Source organism: Giraffa tippelskirchi, chromosome 4 (genome assembly GCF_054371585.1).
Source record: "Giraffa tippelskirchi isolate mGirTip1 chromosome 4, T2T-mGirTip1v1.2.pri, whole genome shotgun sequence".
NCBI classification, from domain to species: domain Eukaryota; kingdom Metazoa; phylum Chordata; class Mammalia; order Artiodactyla; family Giraffidae; genus Giraffa; species Giraffa tippelskirchi.
Genome location: NC_137278.1, coordinates 73502174 through 73526891, shown reverse-complemented (window position 1 = coordinate 73526891; position 24718 = coordinate 73502174). Strand labels below are relative to the sequence as shown.

The window sequence follows — 24718 nt, the reverse complement described above, 5'->3', positions numbered from 1 at the left end:
CCTGCACTGTGTTTCTTCTGCCTACAAGGCCACACGGCCCTGACCCTGCTGCCACGGGAGAGTCCATGTCTTCCTAGCGCTCAGCCACGGGTAGTCCATGTGGAAAAGGCCTCACAGCGTTAAGGGTAGAGAGCCATGAATGACCAGTAACTGTCATTTTATGTTGTGAGGCAAACCCAACTCTGAAATCCAGAGCCCAGCCCTCTGACCCACATATTAACTTGGGGAGACACTAACTTCAGATTTTAAGTACCTTTCTTTCCCTCTTCATTTTCTAGTTTCTTTTTTTCTCTCTTCCTCGTGTGGCTGCCTGTCAATGTCTATGTCTCTCTCCTGGCCTCATCCTCGATCCAGTTCTCTTCCTACTTTATTATTAAAAAGGAACCTCTGTGCTTTTTTACTTCTGAAGTCTGGTGAATTAAGCCCCTTTACATGCCCCTCTTCTCTACAAACAGAACAGCCATACTGAATCGACTTTTGAAATTTATGGGTGACCCCAAAATGACTTTTTCCCCCCTCCAGAGAGTCAGGGACCCTTAATTAGAAAGAAAAAAAAAAAAAAAATAGTTCCCTTGCCTCTGGTGAAGAGAGCAGATGAAATTATGTTATCACAGCCCAGCTCTGGAGACTTCCCTGGGACAGAGGGAAATGAGCAGGGAGGGCCCTTGTGTGCCGCGGAGGCCGACCCTATAAACAAACCGGGTTCGTTAGCCTCCCCGCTGGCGTCGGCTTGCCTGCCGAAGGAGGGCAATGACCATTAGCTTTGAGTTGGGGTTTCCTGGTTTTGTGAAGTTCAACCACTCGAATGTTCTTCAATTGTGTTTGGGGTATGTGTATTTCCCAGTTTTTATAGTCATCTGTTTAAAGGCATGAAGAAGGAGACGTTAAATATTTATTTTAGTTGACAAGATAAATGAAGGCTGCTACTGGGAAGAGAGCTGGCAATCCTGAAGTTGAGCCCTTGTTTGTCCACTTCCAAAACATGCCCATTGTGTCCTCTGAATGGATAGTATACTAATTAGATCAGAAAATATTTTATTTGAGGTTGATTATAATAAACATTTACTTTGAGCATTTTAAAGATTCTAATCTTGAAAGAAAGTGTAGTCTCTTCATGGAGTAGAATCAGACTTTCCCAGGACAGCCTCATTTTTGAGGGTCTCTAGGAAATCTACAACTAGTGCAGGCACAGAAGTAGTTTTTGTGGCAAACTTGTGAGCCTATAAACAGCCAACCCATTGTCAGCACAGCCTACTGATGTAATTCTGACTCCCAGGCTAAGCCTGAAAGACATGGAACCCATCAGAAAAGCTACTTGGATGTAGGAAAGGAAGCACCAGCTCTGTTCAACCATCTCCTCATTCTCCCTGAATCTCCACTCTGGCTAAAGTGCCATTGGCAGTCCCAGAGTTGGGTCGCTGAGGAACATGTCTGTTGCTGATGACTTCAAAGACCTCTCTGCTCAGGGCCAAGTGAGGGGACAGGTCCTCCCCGTCTGAAACCAGTTGGCTGGTGCAAGTGAACTGCTGAAATCTCACCAGAGAAATCTCTGCTGGCCAAAATCAGCTGAGACCTACCTAAGCATCTCAACTCTGCTGTGTTGCCCGTTGTTTCACAAAGCCTTTCACCCCCAAGTCTCACTTAGAGAACTTGCCTCTTCTCTGCCTATTCAACACCAGACACACCTTAGGGAATGGAGGAAGGATGGACTGAATACCATGCGGGCTGCGCTGAAGGCTGTGTGTGTGCACCGTCATGCACTAAGATAGGTGGTTGTGTTCTAGGAAGAAAAGTGGATTGTTAGTGCTCAGGATCCTTAGCAGTGCTGGGTTAGACAGGGCTCTGACTGTACCTTAGGCCCCCAAAGAAAATCAGTCTGTTGATCGGCTACTCTGGCATTTACTGAGCACTCGTTGTCGCGGAGGCCAAAGGAGAATGTGGTCCCTGAATTCAGGGTTGGCAGCCTAGGATGTGGACAGAAGAATACATAATTCTTTGTGACACTGTGTTCGCTAATTAGGCTCAAGAAGGGGGACTTGGAAAAAGCTCGGTGAACAAGATGCAGTCTTGAACTGGCCCTGTCGTCATCAGGGCTCAGAGAAAGAAGGCCCTGAGGCTCTGCAGCAAGCCTAGCTTTGCCAGCAATGGAAACTGGGAGCAAAGGGATATACCAGGGCAGGAGACATGGCATGCTGCCGATCAGCTGCAAATTAAACTGCTTGGAAGATGGAGATAAGACTCTGGGGGAACTTGGAAGTTAGGCAGAGTTTATTTCCTCTGGATGTGGCTGGTGATAGGTAAGTTGGAGATGCTTATAGAGGGGAGTGACAGAACAGAAATAATCTTCTAGGACTGATTTAGTCTGACCTATACAAAACCCATATGGAGTGAGAGAGAGGAGTAGAGACAGGAGACCAAGGAGTCACAGCTTCTGCTTTCCTCTCCATGCTGCATCTCCAGCGAGGACAGTGACTGGGCCAGGCCCCAGAAGCCATGTGTTCCAAAATAGAGTTTGTAATGATGAGGAGATAGCATCACTTCTAGCTCGTGATAGGCTAAGTAAACAAGACAGCAAGCCCATTAGAAAAAAATGTAAGAGAACAAAGATTATGAGAAATATGTTTAGGTATGACGTGGGGAAGCAGCTTATCTGGTGGTTCTTGGGTAGGGCTTTGTTTATTTTAATGATTCCTGTGCAGAGCAGAGGGTTCTTAGAAAGGTACCTGATTCTTCATGATTCTCCACATCTGCCTTTTCTCTGCCCACTTCCCATCAAAAGCAGACACTGTACAGGGCCCAGCCAAGCCCTGTCATTTCAGAGCTGCCAATTTATCAGGGTGTTAACGAAGGGGCACATTCCTAGAGCTATGATTTTGTATTTATTCCTCTCGGCACCTTATGCCCTCCCTCCTTTCCTTGAGGTAGGGAGAGACAAATTGGAGAACCCATAATGGCACACCTGATGTCTAAGAGGTATCAGGTCACCAGGTAGGACCTGAAGGGTGAAGACTTGAGCACAGACCAGGCTCTGCTGCCCGGGTTCCTCTTGCCCCATGGTTAACACACATGCAAAGGCCACCTCTGCGCTTTTCTAACTCGGGATCACATAATTTTCACTTTTCATTTATAATGACTTCTACTAGAATAAGCTTGAATAATCAGGAGGTTCCCATTTTTATTCTTGCTCTGTCCCCAGACACTTGTGTAGACATCAAGTAAAGTGTCTGCCATCGCTGCATCTCTGCTCACTTGTCTACAAAAACTAGGAGTTGGGAGGCTGATGAGAGCCCCTTCTAATGGTCACTGGAGAATATGCATATGTGTCTGTCTGGGGGTGAGAGTTAGGGAACCCTTAGATAGGTGCTTTTCCTTCCTCTCCAAACACAATTCAGGAAAGGCAGGAAGAGTGAGATTCAGCAGACCCATAGTTGTAAGTTAACCACTATATTTTTGTTTGTTTGGATGAATGGTATGACCAGGAAGTTTCGAGTGTGTTTCACTGAATGTGTGCGTTTGACTTACATTCTGGATATAGGTCCTTGCACCCCGTTCATATTCATGTGATTGCTCTCCCCACCTTGCTTTTTTTTTTTTTTTATTTAGAATCACAGAACTGGTTGGTTACCACCCTGAAGAGCTGCTCGGCCGCTCAGCCTATGAGTTCTACCATGCACTGGACTCAGAGAACATGACCAAAAGCCACCAGAACTGTAAGTTCCAGGAGTACCCCCGTACATCTGTGGAATCTGGCCTTGAGTGAAATGTGACTGGTGAGAAGGAAGAAAATCCAATCACTTTCATCACAGGGCCCACTGTCTTGTGCAGCAGACAAGACTCATGTCCTCAGGAAAGCTAGAAAACCAAAATTGCCACCAGCCTATATGGCATGTGGATGCAAATAGGATAAGGGGACACACCAACACACCAAGGCATGTAGCCTAGAGAATGGAGGGTGGGCTGAATCTCATTCCCCCCTTACTACCTCCACTGGGCACATTTCTGCAGTTAACAGACTGCAAAAACTTATGGAACAGCCCCACAGAGCATCATCAACTTGGGTTATATGCTTTAGACGCAAGTACATCCATTCAGAGAAGAAGAGGGCTGGGACACTTCAGGAAAAGAGAGGGCAGGGCACTTTAGTTGAACCTTGAAGGATGGGGGAACATTGGGCTAAACAGAGGTGGAGGTTGTACAGTACCAACTTACTAGATTAGTTGAGGGTAGGCCATGGTTTTCCAAGAGCTTGCTTGCTGAATCAAGAGAACTCAGTTGGATGAGAATGTCTGGGCAACCCAATAATGGCATGTGGAAATTGTGCCTTGCAGCTTATAAAACAACCTGAATTATGAAAGGATTCTAGAGCAGGGTTGTCCAAAAGAACTTATTGCAGTGGAAATGTTCTTCCTCTGCGGAGTCCATGGGTGACCTTTGCTGTATTGGCAATATGTGTAATGCAACTGAAGAACTGAATTTTTAAATTTTAGTTTTAATTAACTTGAGCCACACTTGGCTAATGGCTACCATATTAGACAGAGCAGTTCTACTGCATTTCAGTTGACTTTAATCCCAGTTAAGTCTTCTCATTTGCAAATGACCCAAGACAATTTTCTTGAATCCATACAGCCCATAAACATGCAAGGACTATGGGTCTATAACCCTGTACTTGGCCTGTGCTGTGCTTAATCGCTCAGTCATGTCCAACTCTTTGTGACCCTATGGACTGTAGCCCACCAGGCTCCTCTGTCCATGGGGATTCTCCAGGCAAGAATACTGGAGTGGGTTGCCATATTCTCCTCACTTGGCCTACTAGGGGAAATAGAAATTTATAGGGTTGATCCCTGCCCTAAAGGATCTCATTTCTGAGGGAGAAGGAGGGCTATGTGTTCCCTGGGAGCCAGTTGGCCGGTACCTTTAGCCTCAGTATCTAGCATAGTGTTTGGTACTGTACAGGCACTAAGTGAATGATAAACTCAAGGGCAAAAACTGTATTTGGGAAAGAATGCTTCAAAAAAGTGCCCCCAGTGCAGATGGAGGTGCTGAGAGGATTACAGAAGGACTTAAAATGGGTTAGTCTGAGAAGATTCCCAATGGTCCTGCTGGTCTTGGACTCCAAGGATTAGAGTGGCTTGGAGTGGCAATGAAGAAAATGGAAGTGCAGCTATTTCCCCATTGTTCCTAAATCCATCCATCTATCCCAAGGTTAGGATAGCTGAGGTTCAGAGCAGCTAAGAGATCAGCAGCCCATAAACTGTACAGAAGCACAGTTACTGTTCTCTCAAGCAGTAAGATCTTCTCTAATTGATTTCTTTGCTTCATCCTCATGGCTTTAGGGTTCAATCTGACAGTGCAGCAGGGCCCCTAATGATATCTCAAAGATGTTTCTCATTGTGGTCTCTGGCAAAAAAAAAAAATCCAGATTCCACATTCAGGGACACAGGGATGGGGGAGGGAGGTGGATGTGCTATGGATGTGACCCAGCCCTAACCTGCCCCAGCTTTGAAACTGTAGGATGTGGCACCAGCCTCCACTCTGGGATTCCCCATGCTTTTCTGATTCATAGCGGTTCCAGCTCCCTAAATCGTCCTGATACTGGGACCGGGGGACCTGGCTCTGGCCCAGCTTACCCACTGATTCCCCAGTGCCTGGCTTTCTGGGGTTTCCCTCCTTTAGATGTAAAACTGGGGGAAAGCCTAGCCTTCCTTCTCAGCCAAGGGTGAGTCAAAGTAGGGACACTAGCAAATGTTTCTGAGAATTCTTGGAGGACAACATTGGACTGTATCTTCTGGGGTGGGAAAGGCGAGGAAGCTCCTGTCAAAAAGAACAAAAATGATGTCTTCTCAGTAGGCTTGTGAAAAGGGTTTTTTTCCTTCTCTTAGAAAATCTTTGATCCTTAACAAAGATCTGGGGTAAAAAAATTGTCATACTAATTTCGTTTTCTGCTAAATCTAAGGGCAATATGGTGCTTTTTATTGACTCTGTGTTTTTAAGCATTAGGCACACTCAAAGATAATTCACAGACCAAATGTAAATCACAGGTTCCCTTCTTTCCCTGAAGGAGCCAAGCAAAGCAGCTCTGAGCCTGGAGGCCTCTACCCAGTCAGCCTGAACCCACAAAAGGAAATCTGTATGGGTTGCCTGGAAATTGGGTTAATGCCACCTAAACAGAAGCAACTATTTCTGTCTCTCTTTCCCCCTCTCTTTTTTTAAAACTTTTTTATTTTATATTGGAGTATAGCTGATTAATAATGTTGTGAGTTTCAGATGAACAGCAAAGAGACTCGGCCATACGTATACATGTATCCATTCTCCCCCCAAACTCCCCTCCCATCCAGGCTGCCACATAACTGAGTAGAGTTCCATGTGCTATACAGTTCTTTTCCTCTTTCTCTCTTTCAATCTTTCCGTCTATCTCAATCTGTTTCTCTGTGTTTGTCTGACTCTGTCTCTCTCTCTCTTTCTCTCTCACTGAGTTGATGCAGATAAAGTTGCTCCACAGACCCATGCTCATACTATGGAATAGTTGGAGGCCCAGGCCTGAGGCTGGTCCAGGGTTACACACCAGCATCCCAAATTTAGGCATGTATGTGTATCTTAGCCTGTGAAGGTTTACCATTGAAATTGCTGGGAGAAGTTCAGGCCTCAAACCAGATTTAGATAATTGAAAGCCATCATTTGCAAATGGATTAGTAGTTTATACATTTGTTACCCTTGGAGGGTAAGGGTTTGGGGGAGGGGGGCTGATTTCTCTTTGTTGTGTGAGGACAGTGTGTGCTCTTAGGAAAACAAGATTAAGGCCATAAAAAGCCTATCTACCAAGTAGCAGGCCCCTCACCCAGGCTGGCATTAATGAGCAGATGATTAGAAAGCTGGCGTAATTATATGCTACTGACAGAGCAGGCCCTCGCCTGCAGTCGCTAGAAATACAGTTAAAAACCTTTGCTCACTGCACTGTTTAATCAAAAAGAATAAGAGCCCTGAATCTTGTCTGCATTAAGAACAAGTTAATAAGTTAATAAATAAGTTCACTCCAGGCACTTGAAATTGTGCAAGAATCATGTCGCTAGAGCAAGGGAGCCTCAGTGGGGCAGATAAAGGGAGATGGGGGAAGACAGAGTTATTTCTTTGGCCAGGGGGTCCATGAAGATTTAGGACAGCAGCAACCACCAATTTAGTCTTCCCAGTGAAGTGGTGCCCATGGGAATGTAGTAGGAGGGCACCATACTGCAGGCCACAAGGCTGTCTCATAGCCCAGACTATTGTCCCATGTGATGTAAAGCAGGTCACGATGCCTCTGGCCTTAGTTTCCTCATGTTAAAAAGAAAAAAAAGATGATATCTGTCTTCCCTATAGCACAGGATTTTATTTAAAAGATTAGATGATGCTGATATAACCACTTTGGAAAATAACTTGGCAGTATGTAATAAAGGAAAGGTGTACTTACCATATGACCCGCCCATTGCACCCCTGGCTACACCCATACTGTATGTCCATACAAAGATTTGTACGTAAATGTTTATAGCACCTTTATTCATCATAACCAAAAACTGAAAACAACTCAAATATCCATTGAAAGGTGAATGGATAAATGAATAATGGTATCTCCGTGCAGTGAAACATTACTCAGCAGTTAAAGGGGGCAAGCCAGAAATATCTACAACAACATGAGGGTTCTGGGAAACACGCTAGGTAAAAAGAAGGCAGATGCAAAAGAGCACATGCTCTTGTATGATTCCACTTCCATGCAAATGGAGAGAAGATGATTTCAATATATCATTAACAGAAAATGGATCAGTGGTTGCCTGGGACTGGGGTGGAGCAATGGGGATTGACTGTTAAGAGGTGTAAGAAATTTGGGAGGTTGGATAAGGGAAAGTTCTTTGATTATAGCGACTATTACAAGGGTCTGTACATTCATCAAAACACGTATGCTTAAAATGGGTGAGTTTTCTATTGGTGGTAATGGTGCTAGCAGTAAAAAATCCTGCCTGCGAATGCAGGAGACATAAGAGACTCAGGTTCGATCCCTGGGTCATGAAGATCCCCTGAAGGAGAGCATGGCAACCCACTCCAGTATTCTTGTCTAGAGAACCCCATGGACAGAGGAGTCTGGCAGGCTACGGTCCATAGGATCTCAAAGAATCAAACACAACTGAAGTGACTTAGCACACAAAGTTTTTTTTTTAAAAAGTACAAACCAAACCAAAAAAAACTTAGGATTCTTCAGTTTGGACTACAGTCCTGTACTAGTTCCACTGAGGGGGCCTTTCAGCAAATCACTCAGTATTTCTAAGCCTCAGTTTCGTCAGATGAAAACCAGGAATATTAATAATAAGCAGTTTATGGTGTTACTGTACAGTAAGTTAGGTGATGCTGACACTAATCCTGTGGATGCTTTAGGGGCCAAGCACTGTTCTAATTCCTTTGCAGAAATGAATTTATCTTATGAGATGGTTTTGAACCCTGCAAAGCACTATACACATGTAAGTTATAGTGTTTCCTATATCTTGGAAGTGCTTATTAGATTTCTGAACAAGGTGACATGTGCCAATAAAAACATGAATGTAAAAGGATTACAAGCAGCATTAGTATGAACCAAGCTGTATTCCTCAATCACACAGGAGTGGTGAATGGAGAGTGGTTCAGGAGCCTACAAGGAAAACTGGGGAGATTCTCTGTGTTTACAGAATGTCCGCATGTTCTCACATAAGGCCCCTCAAGACATCTGCATATGTGTCCTGTAGACGTGGCAGGGCCTGAGCACTATACATGTTAGTGACTGTAGGGCAGAGGGGCTTATTCCTTTACAGCATTTGTCAGTGACATTCAGCCAGCATTTTTATACCTGATTAGACTCAGTACAAACAGCTGTGGGATACTGAGTACTAATAATAACTATTATCATTACTGTTAATCATTATCAGTACCCAATTTTGCAGATGAAGAAACCAAAACCAAGATTTCCTAATCCTGCTGGCATGCCTCTTCTTAGTTCTCTGTGATTTGGGGGTTTCAGAAGAATGAATTCCCAAGGAATGAAAATAAGTGGGCAGTTCAGAAAACTATCAGAAATCCTAACATTAGTACTTTCATTTGAAGGGACTTGTTGATTCCTTTTTAATGGGAACAGTTAGAGCTTTCTAGACTGGGGAAGAGAACCATCTTGGGATGCAGGGTCCTTTCTCCAGTGTTTTTATAGAGAAAAGCAAGTGTTAAATGAACATTTAGAACATTCTGGGAGAGGAAAGAATTCATATGCAGGTAGCCTTGCTGGGCAGCTGGGAGGCCAAGTGCAAAGGACTAACAGGCTTTGAGGAGGCTGTGTGTGGAGGTGGCTGGGGGCCCAGTACTGCCTCAGCCCCCACTGGGAGCCTGGGAAGCTTGCTTCTGCCTTTGCTCTGGGTCCCAAACCTTCTATGGCCCTAAAGGTGGTGGGTCTGACTGATGACTTGAAACAATCAGGATATCTGTTTTGTTTTGTTTTGTTTTTAAACTGCCTTTATTCACAAGCAGAGTGTTGATGGTGGGTCTGCTACCAGGGGCTGCCGAGAACAGGCATTCTCCACGCTGCCTGCAGGTTCCCCCCACCTGCAGTGTGGGGCAGAGGAGGCTCTCCTGCACCCTGGGTGCATGCATGGATCCGGCTGGTACCCCGTGGAGCGGCTTCCTCTCACTGACCTTGAGGGGAAAGAAGGGCAGGGGCTGTTCTTGGTTTCTGCTCACAGCTGAGCCAGTGTGAGCTGACCTGTCAAGGGCTCGGCCATGGCCACTCCCGCACAGCCAGACTAGGGACATCAGCTAACCTCTCTGGACCACCTTCCCCATGTTTAACATGAAGAGTTGGGCAAGACACTCTCAGTGCCCTTCCAGTGCATCCTCCCGCATCTTTCCCGGTACACTGCCCTCGCCTCCCTGACCTCAGGCCCTGTTTCTCCTCCCCTAGTGTGCACCAAGGGTCAGGTGGTGAGCGGCCAGTACCGGATGCTTGCCAAGCATGGGGGCTACGTGTGGCTGGAGACACAGGGGACGGTGATCTACAACCCTCGCAACCTGCAGCCCCAGTGTATCATGTGTGTGAACTACGTCCTGAGGTGAGCGTGTGAGGGCTGGGGGCCACAAGGCTGGGGGGCGGAGTGTTCCCGAGACTGATGATGCAACCCAGGGACACCAGGCCCCTCAGAACCTGGGCACCACATCTTAGAGTTCTTGGCGGTGGGCATCCTGGGAACAATGGGACATTGGGATTTCCCTTTGACAGCGCTTTTTCTGCCCCTTGCCTCTCGTCTGTCATCTGTCATGCCTCCACCCTATGACATAGATAGATGTCAACTATCTAGAACATAGATATCACCTAACCTGTTTTCTGAATGAGGATCAAGGGAAGAGAGAACTACTCATACTTTTAGGGAGAAGATGTAACACCCTAGCTATGTAGAACTTGGGAAGACAGCTGGAGAAAGGCAGTGCCGGGGTGAAACAAAAGCAGAAGCCTTCAAGTCTGTGCACACCACGCAGCCCACATACAATATTAAAACAGCATCCAAGACAGATACATATTGTGAGGTGCTCTTGGTATTGCTAGGCTCCAGGACTCCAAACTACCATTGTGCAGTTCTTTACAAAATGCTAACACACTGTCCATACCCATGGTTTTTTCTGAGCGGCTTAGCTGTCAGGGCTTCAGTGTGTCTGAGAGAGTAAAAGTATTTTGATGGAAAATGTGGAGGGTCTGAAGCTCCCGCTCATCTCAACAGTGAAATTGAGAAGAACGACGTGGTGTTCTCCATGGACCAGACGGAGTCGCCATTTAAGCCACACCTGCTGACCATGAACAGCATCTTTGATAACAGTGGCAAGGTGGCTGTGTCTGAGAAGAGCAACTTCCTGTTCACCAAGCTGAAGGAGGAGCCCGAGGAGCTGGCCCAGCTGGCACCTACTGCGGGAGACACCATCATTTCTCTGGATTTCGGTGGGTGCATCTTAGCTAGGCTGGGGCCATCTAACCCTCTTGGGGGATGGGGGGAGGCCTCCCTGGCACAGATTTCCCTTAAGCAGAGCTGCCGTGTGCCTTCTCTGAGTCTTGCTAATCATCCATTAGTGTGGCCAGACCCTGTGCTGTGCACATACCCTCACCATGGCTCAGGATGCCCTATGTCTGACCTCTCAAGGCACTGATCCAGGTGGGGTCTGGTTGATTCTCCATCATGGGCAGTGGGAGTCTGAGACGAGAGGTCTCAGGGGTCTGCTCCAAGGCCATGGGCATATTTTCAGAGTGGGCAGATCTCCACCTTGAAAGACAGAGTGCTTGTTTAGGCAGAAGGCTGCTAGGTTGAAATAATGTTGGGAGAAATCATCCCAGAAACATGGATGGAGAAACAGATTAGGGCCCAGCAGTAAGTCCTTAAGTGCACATCTTTAAACATTTACCTGTCCTATGGGGATGCGAGTCCTGGTGGCCCCAGCAGGGTTTCCAGCTCTTGACCCTTGCTGTGTACTTGCGAAGCCCCTTCCTCCCCATGTGGCAACTGACCACCATCACCCCCAGCCTTACTGTGGCCACTCAAGGAATAGCTACACCTCCCTGTGCTTGCTCTGAACTCGCTTGGCCCTGCTAGATGTGTTCTTGAAAAGCCACAGGGGAATCGTGACTGCAGAGAGTCACAGAGGGCAAACCTGGGAAAAGGAATCGTGCAGCGTCCCAGTTTTGTGACAATAACAAGGTAACTTGCCCAGTTCTCATAACCTTCTCTGCATTCTAGATTGTCCTTCAGGGAAGAGAGGCAACTGATACATTTAATCTCTGAAAGTTAGCAGCTCCAAGAGAATGTTCCCATTAAACAGAGTCTGTACACTGAAGCAGAGCCCCGATTGAAGGCCTCTTTAACCCAACTAAGCCTCAGTGCACCAGGGCCTAGCCCCAGGCACACTGCAGACCCTTTTAGGAACTCTTGTGCATCCTTTAGGCTTCCTCTGTCCTGGGGGTGAGCCCACTGGTTGTGGGTGCTAACCAAGCAAGGCCCTGTCTCCACAGGGACCCCAAACTTTGAGGAGTCCTCAGCCTATAGCAAGGCCATCCTGCCCCCAGGCCAGCAGTGGACTGGAGAGTTGAAGAGCCACGGCACCCACAGCAAGGCCGGGAGCCTGCCCGCCTTCACCGTTCCCCAGGCGGCCGCCCTGGGAAACAGCACCCCCAGTGCCAGCAGCAGCAGCAGCTGCTCCACGGTGAGCCCCCTGCCTTGGGTTGAGGTCACGGAGAGGGTGAGCTCCTCTGGCTGCTGCCAGATGGCTGAGTGGACAGGACAGGCCCCAGTAATGCCCTCCTCTTCCTCAGGTTTCCTGCAGACCCCAAGGGTGGCTGTGAGACTTACCTGCCACATATTAGATGCTTGCTGTTGGCACTCACTCCACCCCCATCTACAGAATAAGGTCCTTTAAGACAGGGGCTAAGTCACTCATAGCTGTGAGCCCTGAGTTCAGTCCCCATGCAGGACAGTAACCATCCTTCTGGGTACAAAGGGCCTGGCCAGCCATGCCTCTGTCTGGCTTGTTCTTCAAGACAGCCTTGTTTTATGGTGAGGAGACTGAGATTAGAGAGGTTCACACAGCTCATAGGAGTGGCCTCTCTACAAATCCTTGTTCCATGGAATGGAGTTGACTCTGTGGGTCCAGAGATGTATTTCTCCTTCCACCATGGACTTCTGGGGAAAGCAGTGCCATAGCCTTGACTTGGTCACCTTTCTTCCTGGCCCCTAGCCCAGTAGCCCTGGAGACTATTACACATCTCTAGATGACAATCTGAAGATTGAAGCAATCGAGAAGCTCTTTGCCATGGACACGGAGTCGAAAGACCAGTGTGGCACCCAGGTATGTAGCCATGGAGAAGATCAGGATGGTGCGCCAGGCCTGCCAGCTGCTGGTGGTGAAGGCTTAAGTCCATTCTTGCAGCCTTGGCCCTTTGTTGCAAAGACTAGTAGGAAAGCTTGGCCAATGCCATAGTCCCTTAACTGGGTGAGAGTGCAGGGAAATGGAGCCTGTGGTCATCTGCTTATCCTACTTCTGCCCTCTGCTTTACCCGTGTTGAATCCAGCTCTTTTTAATTCTCCATCTATTTATGTCCTACTAACTCGGATATTTATTAGTGCTCATGAAAACCAAAACTACAACTGAAACTTTCTTTAAGGAGCCCTGCATTTAAAAAGCATACCCAGATGTATAAGACTTTTCTAAGCATGGGGAACAATTCCCTTTACAAACATTTTCATTTTAGGATTCTTTGAAATAACTTATGTTAAATGCATTTAAAAATGACATCTGACAAATTTTTATTTACACATAACTTTCCAGAAACATATTACATAAGGCCAGTCTTGTAAAACCTGTGTAAACAGGCTAGGGTGTGGGTGGATGGGTATGTGTGTCACAAAACCCAAAGGAAATTTATTAATCCCTATTTGTCTTACTCTGGGCTACTCATATCCAAATTTCTGCCTTGCCTCCTCAGTTTGTGTCTTTATTCTGCAATCTTTCCCTACTTCAACCCTGCGCTTTCTTCTCTGAACTCCTCTAAGATTTATTCCCTGAAAAGAGAAAGTGTATAACTGGCTGCTGCTTCTCTTTAACCGTTTCATGTAGTTGTGATCGTTAATAAGCTACATCCCCCCAGTGAGGGCTGAAATGTTTGTTTTGCTGCATCTGCTCGTGAGAATTCCCTGTGGTGCGCATACTGGGAACCGGAGGGGCCATCTCTGAGTCCCTGTTGATCTGAATGAAGGTTCCACAGAGAGCACTGGGCCACGGTTACCCTGCGAGCTGTCCACAGATAACACCCTGGGCACGTGAGGGAGATGAGGACAAAGCTGCCCTTGGCCCCCAGGAGCCATCGTACTCATCAGAGTAGGCAGGAATGAAGAGGTGGGGCTGACACCAGTGGGGTGTGTGGAAGAATGAGTGGAAGGAGACGCACAGGAAAGCTGGTAGCACTTGTCAGAAGACTTTCCACACTTTGTGACACATCTGTATTTTCCTCTCTTGGGCTCCCAAGACCTTAGCACTGTCAGGCTGTGCAGGAGGAATGCCTCGGGCAGGGGCTGGGGGAACGAGGGCCTAAGATGAGACAGTGTCCTTGAGGCAGTGCCCACTGCTGAACTGCTTTGCCCCTGCTCTGTGTCTTCTAGACTGACTTTAATGAGCTGGACTTGGAGACCCTGGCACCTTACATCCCCATGGACGGAGAGGACTTCCAGCTTAGCCCCATCTGCCCCGAGGAGAGCCTCCTGCCGGAGACCCCCCAGTCGACCCCCCAGCACTGCTTCAGCACCATGTCAAACATCTTCCAGCCACTGGCTCCGATGGCCTCTCACAGCACCTTCCTCCTGGACAAGTATCAGCAGCAGCTGGAAAGCAAGAAGACAGAGCCTGAGCAGCGGCGTGTGTCCTTCGCCTTCTTTGATGGTGGGAGCAAGGTGTCCCTGCTGCAGTGCTGTGACCAGACCTGCACCCCTCTCTCCTCCATGGGAGGCATATCCAACACACAGTGGCCCCCTGACCCGCCATTACAGTTGGGGCCCATGAAGTGGCCTGGTGAAGATCAGCACGCAGAGGCCTTGGGGACAGGGCCCTTGGGGCCCCCCATTGCCACACCCCATCTCTCCATGTTCAAGAAGAGGTCAGTGACAGAGACCCTGGGCTGCTTCAGCTAAGGCTGTGCTGTACGGGGGAGGAGGTACAGACAGGTGCCCACTAGGGGCAGGTCTGGGGCTCCAAAAGGCCCCTTGCCCCATCACCAGTTTCCATTCGACAGCGGTCCGATATGCTGCTTAGCCCTTCTCTAAACCCTGAGAGCTTGGGCTTTAGGGGACTCGCCCTAAGATATGTGAGGCCTCGAGTGGGACACGTTTTATCAGAGCTGGAGAAGACCGAGAGAGGCCTGCAGACAGGGAAAAGTAAAGAAGTGGCTTGTCCAGGGCCCTGCACACCAGTGGCTTCCTGAACTACCCCTTAGAGTGGCTTTTTTATTCAGAGTTCATTATCTGAGCCACAGACCACCCACACACACAACATGGAGGGGCATTTCCTCAGTTCGAGCGTGGAAGCCTCGTTGAGAAAAGTGAAAAGATGCCCCTGCCTTCCCCCTGACTTCAGCTGCCAGAGTCCAGCATCGCCCTCCCCATCCTGCCTCCTCCCAGCAGCTGCCAGTACCCACCACCCCCACAAGGCCCTTCCAGCCCCTGGGAGCTCCCCTGGCTGTCACATGGTTGGAGTAGACTTCAAGTTCCCAGGGCCCATTGGTTAGGCTTCCCTGAGGCTCTTGCCTTTTACAGGGCATCCTCCCTTGTCCCTGACGGGGAGCAGTCCAAGCAGAGCAGGGGAGATGGGGCAGAAGTGGGCCTCGCAAAGACAGCTGTCACCGAGCTGGGCAGCCACAAACCAGGCCAGGACCAAAGGCCACCGGGGGCTGGCCAGGCAGATGGGCACGTGTGGAGGGAGGTGCAGACAACTGAACCATCAGTGTCCACCAGGCAGAGGACACTGAGGCAAGGGAGAGCCTCAGCCCAGGCCCTCTTCCCCTCCTCCAGGACTCTGCCTTTGGGCTCCAGAGCCACCACTGGAGGACCCTGGGCATGTGGCACCCCAGACTCTCATGCCCACTCTCTCTGGCTTGGCAGGTCTGCCAAGGGCTTCGGGCCTCAGGGTCCAGATGTGATGAGCCCGGCCATGATTGCCCTCTCCAACAAGCTGAAGCTGAAGCGACAGCTGGAGTACGAGGAGCAAGCCTTCCAAGACATGAGTGGGGTGAGCCATCTCCTGGGGGGCATTGGCACAGGTTCCCTCCACAGCCCTGGGGAAGGCTCTGGGTGGGGGCCGGGGCTGAATGTAGAGACCCAGGCTGACAGGGAGGGTCTCTCAGAGCGAGCAGGGCCCACCCCACCCCAGCGCAGTTTGGGACTGGGTTCTCTGGCTTCTCCCTCTATGTCTGCACTTCCCCATGCAGGGGGATCCGCCAGGCAGCAGCACCTCACATTTGATGTGGAAAAGAATGAAGAGTCTCAGGGGTGGTGGGACCTGCTCTTTGATGCCGGACAAGCTGCCAAATGCAAACGTCCCTAACGGTGAGTGCAGTCCTGGGCCGTGGCGGGGTGGGGTTGGGAGAGGGCATTTGCCGGTGGAGCTAGGGGTTTAGCTCCAGGCCCACCCTGGTTCCTCTCTCTCTCTCACCACCTGAGGGTGACATCGTCAGAAATCTCTGGGCTCCTCCCATGGAAGAAGAGGAATTCTGGGGGTGTCACAGTCTGTCCCCTCACTCTGACATTGGCCTTTTCAGATGAGTTCATCCAGAATCCCATGAGGGGCAGGAGCCAGCCCCTGAGACACTTACCACAGCCACGGTCTGCCACGAGCCCGGGGGAGCCCACCAAGAGTGGGTTCCCCCCCCAGTGTTACGCCCCCCAGTACCAGGACTACAGCCTACCAGCGGCTCACAAGATGTCAGGTGGGTGCACTCAGGAACAGGAGTGCTGTGCCAGGGCCTGGGGGTTGTGGGAGGGCGGGAGCCAGGAGATGGAGAAGGTGGCAGCTCTCAGCACAAGGATGAACTTGCTCATGCAAGGCAGCTGCCTTGAGAGGGGTGAGCCCTCCTCCCCCCGGGGGACCACAGCAGAGACGGGAAGGCCACCTGTCCACAGGGCTGTAGAAGGGCCCTCCAGTGACTAAGTGACACCCAGGGCTATATCACTGGAAGAGCCCCAGAGCCTATGCCTTTTGCTCAGTTCTTCATATTACTGTAATGCCTGATGCAGTGACCTACTGGGGCATCACTTTGAGATGAGGACACACTGCTGGGAGGACGGCCAGGCTTGCCCTTGGAGGGGTCACTCCACTGGACCTTGCTTTCTGGGAGGACTGGCCACCCGATGCGTGCCTCTTACCTACCTTAGTCTGTCAGCATCCTATGAAATCCATTGTCATGAAGAGGTTGCTATGTAAACAGGAATGTAATTCATACTTTGGGTGAAACATACCAAACTCCTGCCCTAAAAGAGGGTCATTTCCTCAGCACTATGGTTTGGGACAGACTGCTGTTCAGTGTTTCAGAGTCCAGGCTTTAGAGTCACAAGATAGTCCTGGGCTTACATTCCAGCTGTGCTCCTTACCTACCTTAGGTTGGACTAGTAGCCTGCACATTTAATTTAGAGGCTTGCGTGCAAAGTGTGGGCTTCCCTGGTGGCTCTGTGGGAAAAGAATCCGCCTGCTAATGCAGGAGACTCAGGTTCGATCCCTGGATCAGGAAGATCCCTTGAAGAAGGGAATGTCAAACTACTTGCCTGGGAAATCCCATGGACAGAGGAGCCTGGCGGGCTACAGTCCACGGGTTTGCAAAGACTGACCATGCCCACACCTGTGCAAAGTGTATATGTTTGCATGAAGTGGTAGTCAGCATTATTATCCCTGCTGTAAACCCATGAGTTTCCTTGAATGGAAACTCATTCTTTTCAGGGGAAAGTCATTTTTAATTTAGGTCGGTTCCGAGGGTGAGTAAAAGAAGAGGGGATTAGAAAAGGATGATGAGCAAGTACCCCTTTCTACTGTGGGACTGCAGACAGCCGTGAGACACACCCAGTCCACAGGAGAGCAAGGATGAGTGGAGGAGGCAGGCATGGTCCCTAGGAAGTGGCTGAGATGCGGGCTGAAGGGAGAGAGGGCCCGGGGCTGAGATGCTTCACGTAAGTCAGGAAGGGAAGCAGGGACTCACGTCACTGGGGCCGGTGAAGGGCTTCTGGGTCTGCCTCCAGGCACCCAGGCCCTCTGTTCCCTGGAAGTGGGAGGTGGGGGTTGGGCTGGGAATGTCCCCTTACCTTCCTTCTCAGCAGGAGAGGAGCAGCCAAGGGTGGGGATCCTGAAACTGGAAGTCAGGCCTTTAAAAGATCCGTGTGTGTGTGTGCACATGCATATATGTACGTACGTGTCCATGTGCTTGTGGCACACGTGTATAATATGAGTGCATGTAAATGTGTGTGCAAGTGTGTGCAGGCACCAGCTGGTTCAGAATTCCATTTCTGTGCTCAGCCTTCCCTCCAGCTGCCAGGGTACAGGGGGCGGGGCTCAGTCAGCAACTCCGAGCCTTGCCCAGGCACTGGCTCACACCTCCACCTCCCAGGCCAGGAAGCCTTCGTGGGGACTCCTTCCACTCACCCTCCCCATCCTCTGAACCCTTCCCTGTCCTATCTGCACTGCGCACTCTGTCCCTGCCTTGGGTCTCAGGCCCTCACCTGATGAGAGAAGCATACATGCTGTCTGCTGGGTCCCTGCTCCGAGCATGGGGTAGGTCACTAGGGAAAGACAACACTGAAGAGTGAAATAAGGGCTGCCCCACTGTGCCCTGGAGTCATGAAAACTGGAACTTCCTCTTGCTCTGTGAACCCGTTGCATCCCTGCTAGGCTTTTAGGGAACAGACGACTCTCCCCACAAGGTTGATTCAGGGTTTTTAAATGACAGCACTAACTCTCTGTTCAGGCATGGCAAGCCGGCTGCTCGGACCCTCGTTTGAGCCCTACCTGCTGCCAGAATTGACCAGATATGACTGTGAGGTGAACGTTCCTGTTCCGGGAACCTCCACGCTCCTCCAAGGAGGGGATCTCCTCCGAGCCCTGGACCAGGCCACCTGAGCCAGGGCCGCCCACCGACAGGCACCCTTCCCACGCCGTCCCACCAGCTTCACGTTCTCCGTCTGTTTTTTGCAACTAGGTATTTCTAACACCACCACACTTTTTACAAGATATACTTACCTGGCAGACTTGTCCAGGTCACCGAGTATGGCCTTTTACTGAAGATGCTCACTTTATTATCCATATTTTTAAAATATAATTGTTTTACCTGCTATGTTTTGCTCTGTCAATGGAAATGTTCTTTAATTTTATAAGATTTTTCTTTCCCCAAATTCTAATTTATCATACTCATGGGTCTCTCTCACACACACACAAACAATATTCATATTAGCAAGTTTGGTGTATGTTTTTGTTCTCCTTTCAGGAAAGCTTTGGCTTCATTTAACTAAAAAACATTTTGTTGTTGTTGCCAAAGAGAAACAAAATAATCTTGCTTTCTAAGCTTGATTTTTGGCCTCTATCTCTCAGCCCTTTCTTTTTTAAAACTAATCACTGTATTGTAAATTTCCATTTTTTTTTTTTTAAGCCAACTCTTTGCTCTAATTTTGATATGAATTTTGGGGGTTAAAAAAAGAAATGTGAAGGGTAAACTCCATTGTGTGTGGTTATCTATGAAAGTTGCACAGTATGGCTTTTCTTAAACTGGTGTTTTTCCCCTGCATTTGGTGGAATTTTTTTAATTATATTATTATTATTCAAAAGCATAACTGAGTTTTTTAAGAAAGAAAATTTATATCTGGGTTAAGTGTTTATCATATATATGGGTACTTTGTAATATCAGAAACGGAAATGGAATCCTGCTCACAAAATCACTTTAAAATCTTTTTTTAAGCTGTTAATCTTCTTTTTCTTGATGTTGCTGACACTGCAGAATTGTACAGAACTCCCACAGGCCTGTACTAACCTTGCTCAAGGTCTCTCTCTGTTGGCTTTTTGCTTTCGGGATATGCCATAGGCGTGACAAATAATCCAGAAAGTGGAATCATTAAGTGGGAGCATTGCGAGCTGTCTTCTCCTCGTGTTCTATATGTATTTTGTATGTATGTATGTATGTATTATTATTACTGCCAAGAGGGTCTGATGGCACGTCAGGGGTGGGGGTGGGACGATCTAAGGGAGGGGAAGTGCTTTAACTCTTCTTAAGATTTTGTTGCCAGCCCTTCAGGTGCACTGAGCTATGTGACTCTAATGGTCTTTCATGTGGCACATTTGGATACTTCCAGAACTACCATGAGGTGGTTTAGATGGGAATTCATGAAACGGTGCAGATTCAGAAACAGTATAGTGATCCAGTACACGTCCAGCTCACCACCTTGGAGCCCATGGAGTTGAAACGGGAGTGGGGTGAAGGTGCAGAAAGGGGGCCCTTGGTCCTGACCAGCTTCATCCTCATGCCCCTTCCCATGGGGCAAGGCCCTCAGATCACCCTGCAATGTCAGGGTGCAGCAAGCAGACTTCCGGGGATGGCCCCTGGGCCTCCTTGAGGTCTGTCTGTTCCCAGAAGTGATGTATATAGGTAGGAAGCACTGAAAACAGTCTCCTAAAAGTGCCTTATAACTCACCAGGTAAGAGGGACAGTATCACTTGTTTTCAAATTACTAGACACATGGAACTTTTCCATCATGGGTACAACGACGAAGTTTCTACAAACACACAAAGCAAAACACAGCAAACTGAGAATCTGGTAAGCCTGGATGAGCTTATTGCCCAAAACAAAACAAAATTTAAGTTTCAAAAGGAAAATTACCTAGTCACTGTGTCGCCCAAATTGTACTTTAGCACCACAGCCCTGCCTCCCACACAGCAGGCAGCACAACCTGAAGGGCTACTGACGTGTAAGCACTGGTGTTTGATCTTCTGTGTTTGCCTCAGCATTAAGGGCATTTTACCCTTGCAGTTTTACTAAAACACTCTGAAAAATATTCCAAGCTTCATATTAACCTTATCTATCAACATAATGATTTCGTGAACATTATTATTGTCAAATTCCTACTGACAACGTTATTACTATATGGGAGCTTAACTTTATAAGGAAATGTATTTTGACACTGATATCTTATTAAAGTATTCTGATCCTACCACTGCTGGTGGCTCTTGTTTCTGGTGGATTGATCATGGGCTACACCAATATAAAGTGAACTACTGAGTAGTTTACAGAAAATGAACATGGGCACTGATCTTTGTGAGACAACTGACAGGAAACTGTATGAAGGAAAAAAAGGCTAGTATTAAACCTTTCCAACTAAGACCAGGAAGCCATGCTACATCGTCCATATTTCTGCAGGTGTTGTTCCGTCTGCCACAGGCCCCTTATTCTGTACTCTAGGAGGGCACCAAGAAAAGAAGTCATGGTCCCTGCCTTCAGAAAATTACAGGAAGGATTTTGAGAAATAAAAAAATTTTTTAATGCAGGTGGCTTAGGAATAGGTGGGCTTCCCTGCTAGAGAATCTGCCTGCAATACAGGAGACCTGGGTTTGATCCCTGGGTCAAGAAGATCCCCTGGAGAAGAAAATGACAATCCACTCCATTATTCCTGCCCAGAAAATCCCACAGACAGAGGAGCCTGGTGGGCTACATTCTGCACGCAGTCATTTCAGTTGTGTCGAACTGTTTGCAACCCTATGGACTATATAGCCCATCAGGCTCCTCTGTCCATGGGATTCTCCAGGCAAGAATACTGGAGTGGGTTGCCATTTCCTACCCCAAGGGATCTTCCCAACCCAGGGATCTAACCTGCATCTCTTATGTCTCCTGCATTGGCAGGTGGGCTCTTTACCACTATGGGGTCACAGAGAGACACAACTAACACTTAGGAGTAGGCGTGTGCCTACATAGCCAGGTGTGCAGAGGCAGCAGCCTGCAAAAATTAACAATAGATCAACCACTGGGGTTCCTCCTGACTCTAGATACAGTCTCCTCCAGGCATGCAAAACTCACCTTCCCAGAGCTTACCTTGCCTAACAGCCTCCAAACTAGAAGTCCCTCTTTTGAGGGGTGGGGACACGCAGACCCAAAGCTGAGGAAGGAGCCCCACTTGGTGAAGAAGGGCCAGCCCTGGCTCCCTGTATCCAAGTAAGGCAGAATTTACCCTCTCCTGAAGCATGGTCTCTAATGAAGATTTCAAACTGGAGTTGAGGGGTGAACTGTGGGTTTCGCTAGAGATACAGTGCAGGCCCATTTCCTTCACAACATATAAGATTCAACCCTCTGTACCCCTGTTCTCCTCGGTCCCTGCCCACCCTCTGCTTTATGTGAAAAAGCACTTTTTAAAATTTTTATTCTTTTTGGCCACACTGCATGACACATGGGATCTTAGTTTCCCAACCAGGGATTGAACCCATGCCTCCAGCATTGGAAGCACAAAATCTTTTTTTTGGGAGGTCGGGCCTGCAGGGAGCACAGAGTCTCAACCACTGGACTGCTAGGAAAGTCCCCCAAAAAACTTCTATCAGGAGGCCTGCAGGTTAACCAGGTTCTTCCTGTCTTGAGGCAGGGGTGTCCCCAGTAAGACAGCAGTACTGGATGTACTAGTCCCAGATGGACTCAAGGTGCTAAAATAGGCCTGGAAATGATGTAGCCCAAACTTGTCATCTATTTTTTCAACCTCTTCATTCTAGAAATGAGAACACTGAGGCCCAGAGAGACAAAGGGGACTTGCCTGCTGTCACATGTGAGTGAACAGCAGGGCTGTGAGCAGAACCCAGGCCAGCATCACAGGGACTGAGGCCAACTTCACCATACTTGAAAGGGACCACGTCCTTGCCCCAGGACATCAGGTCTCAATTTCTCAGCCAGTGCACAGGCCCTTCCCACCCACAGCCCTTCCCTCTGCCATCTCACAGTCCCCAGCCTCTGTCTCCCCCACAGGGCACTTTCAGTTCCTCTAAAATGATCATTATCACAGCATCACCCCATTTCTTTAAACTATTCCTTTGAGCTCAGTGGCCCTTGGAGGAACTGCCTGGCCTCTCTGTGACCTCGGTGAAAACTAAACCACCTCCTTCATTTCTAGACTAAAGCGTCCTTGGTCTCCCAGACCCCAGGAAAAAAAGAGTTTTGCACCCTACCACACACACAGCAGGGTGTTTTTTTTTTTGTTTTAAATGATACTTATTTGGTGAAGTCATGGTCTCTCCAAGAGTTTACCAGCTAGTAGAGGAAACCACCCTGGCTAACTCAGACCCCTGTATGCCTGTGTATGATGAAGCCCACGGCCCACATTTTCTCAGGCAGTCCTAGTCACAGACACCACGTCTCAATGTCCCCCTCAACCAGTGTGCTTGTACACACTGGGTACTGACCCCCATCTTGGGTTCAGAAAACAAGAATCTTACAGATACAAATGAGCCTTCAGTTGCTTTAGGGTGAACCCCAGGTACTAGGGAAGTTCAGAGGAGGCCAGGACAGATCAGTGTGGACCTGCCAATTGGAGAATCCCCCCAAGCAGACCTGGGAAGAAAGAGGATGCAGAGGAAGGCGGGGGGGTCATTCTAGGAGATGTGGATGGACAAGGGGGACAAAGGCACAAAGTCAGAATGAGCAGTACATGCAGGAAACCCTGGGATCAGGTGGGACCAGGAGCTGGGATGGAAGGAGGTTAGGAGGTGGGGGTGGGGGGCAGCCTGGCCACTCCCAGCACTAGTTTGGAGTCAGACAGACCTGGATTCAAATCCTGGCTCTACTGCTTCTAGCCGAGTAACCATGGGGAAGCCCCTTGATGTCTGATAGCCTGTGTCTGCTTTCCTGTGAAAGGAGTGTGATAACAGTTGCTACCTTGTAGGGGTGAGGCTGGAGATACGGATTCAGGGGTCGCCTGTAGGGTAATTGTACTTAAATCCCTGAGACTAGATGCACTATACCTAGGAGGTAAGAGCATAGAGAAACAATAGAGCCTTAAGATAGAGCCCTAACCATGGCAGTGCTGGCAGAAGTTGGGGAGAGGAGGAGCCAGCAGGGAGGCTGATGGAGCAGCAACAAGTAGGAAAGAAAAATAAGATTTCAGGGCTTCCCTGGTGGCTCAGTGGTAAAGAATCCACGTGCCAGTGCAGGAGACACAGGTTCAATCCCTGGTCCAAGAAGATCCCACATGCAGCGGAGCAACTAAGCCCATGTGCCACAACTATTGAACCCACGCACCGCAACTACAGAAGCCCAATCACCCTAGAAGCCCGATCACCCTAGAAGCCCATGCTCTACAACAAGAGAAGCCACCGCAGTAAGAAGCCCACATGTTGCAACTAGAGAGTAACCCTCACTCACCACAACTAGAGAAAAGCCCACACAGCAACAAAGACCCAGCACAGCCAAAAATGAATGAATTAATTAAAACCACAGTATTCCAAATGCCAAGAGAAGACTGTTTTTCCAACAAGTAGGAATAGTTAACTGGGCCGCATACTAAACTGAAAGGTCAGGTAAAATGAGAAGGGAAAAAATGACTCTGGGGTTTGGCAATACAGAGATCATCATTGACCTTGACCTACCGTGTAGCACAGTTTTACTATACTGGGGAACTCTACCCAATATTCTGTGATAACCTATATGAGAAAAGAATCTAAAAAAGGAATGGATATATGTAAATGTATAAAGTGAATCACTTTGCTATACACTTGAAACTAACACAACATTGTAAATCAACTATCCTCCAATAAAATTAAAGTATAAAAAATAATAAAACAGATAAACAACAAAGGCCTACTGTACAGCACAGAGAACTATTTTCACTACCCTTTGATAAACCATCATGGAAAAGAATATGAAAAAGAAGGTATATATATGTATATGTATAACTGAATACTTTGCTGTACAGCAGAAATTAATACATTATAAATCAACTATACATCAATAAAATAAATTTTATTTAAAATGTTTCCCTGTGAAGGGAAGCAGAGAAATGGAGTGGAGTTGACAGAAGGGGTCAGGGGAAGTTTTTCTTAAACACTTAGTGAACTTTTATTTTAGAATCATTTTAGATTTACAGAAAAATTGCAAGAATATTAGAGTTCCTGCACTGAGTTACCTCTGTCGCTAACTTTTTTATGGCACTTAGATTAC

At 48.2% G+C, this 24718-nt stretch overlaps 1 protein-coding gene across 3 annotated transcripts in view; it reads left to right on the top strand.

The window, feature by feature from the left end:
* EPAS1 (endothelial PAS domain protein 1) overlaps positions 1-20741 on the top strand; it is a 91497-nt gene extending 70756 nt beyond the window's left edge. For 2 of the 3 annotated variants that reach the window (XM_081592029.1, XM_081592030.1), the window contains exons 7-16: positions 3604-3710; positions 9944-10091; positions 10755-10969; positions 12032-12222; positions 12754-12864; positions 14175-14665; positions 15666-15792; positions 15992-16109; positions 16322-16489; positions 18512-20741. In XM_081592029.1, coding sequence (XP_081448155.1) covers positions 3604-3710; positions 9944-10091; positions 10755-10969; positions 12032-12222; positions 12754-12864; positions 14175-14665; positions 15666-15792; positions 15992-16109; positions 16322-16489; positions 18512-18663 — 1828 coding nt within the window. In that variant the 3' untranslated portion in view covers positions 18664-20741. Of the gene's footprint in view, positions 1-3603; positions 3711-9943; positions 10092-10754; positions 10970-12031; positions 12223-12753; positions 12865-14174; positions 14670-15665; positions 15793-15991; positions 16110-16321; positions 16490-18511 lie in introns of all 3 variants that reach the window. The other variant, XR_014082520.1, reaches the window with a different exon arrangement.
* Positions 20742-24718: the final 3977 nt, after the last annotated feature.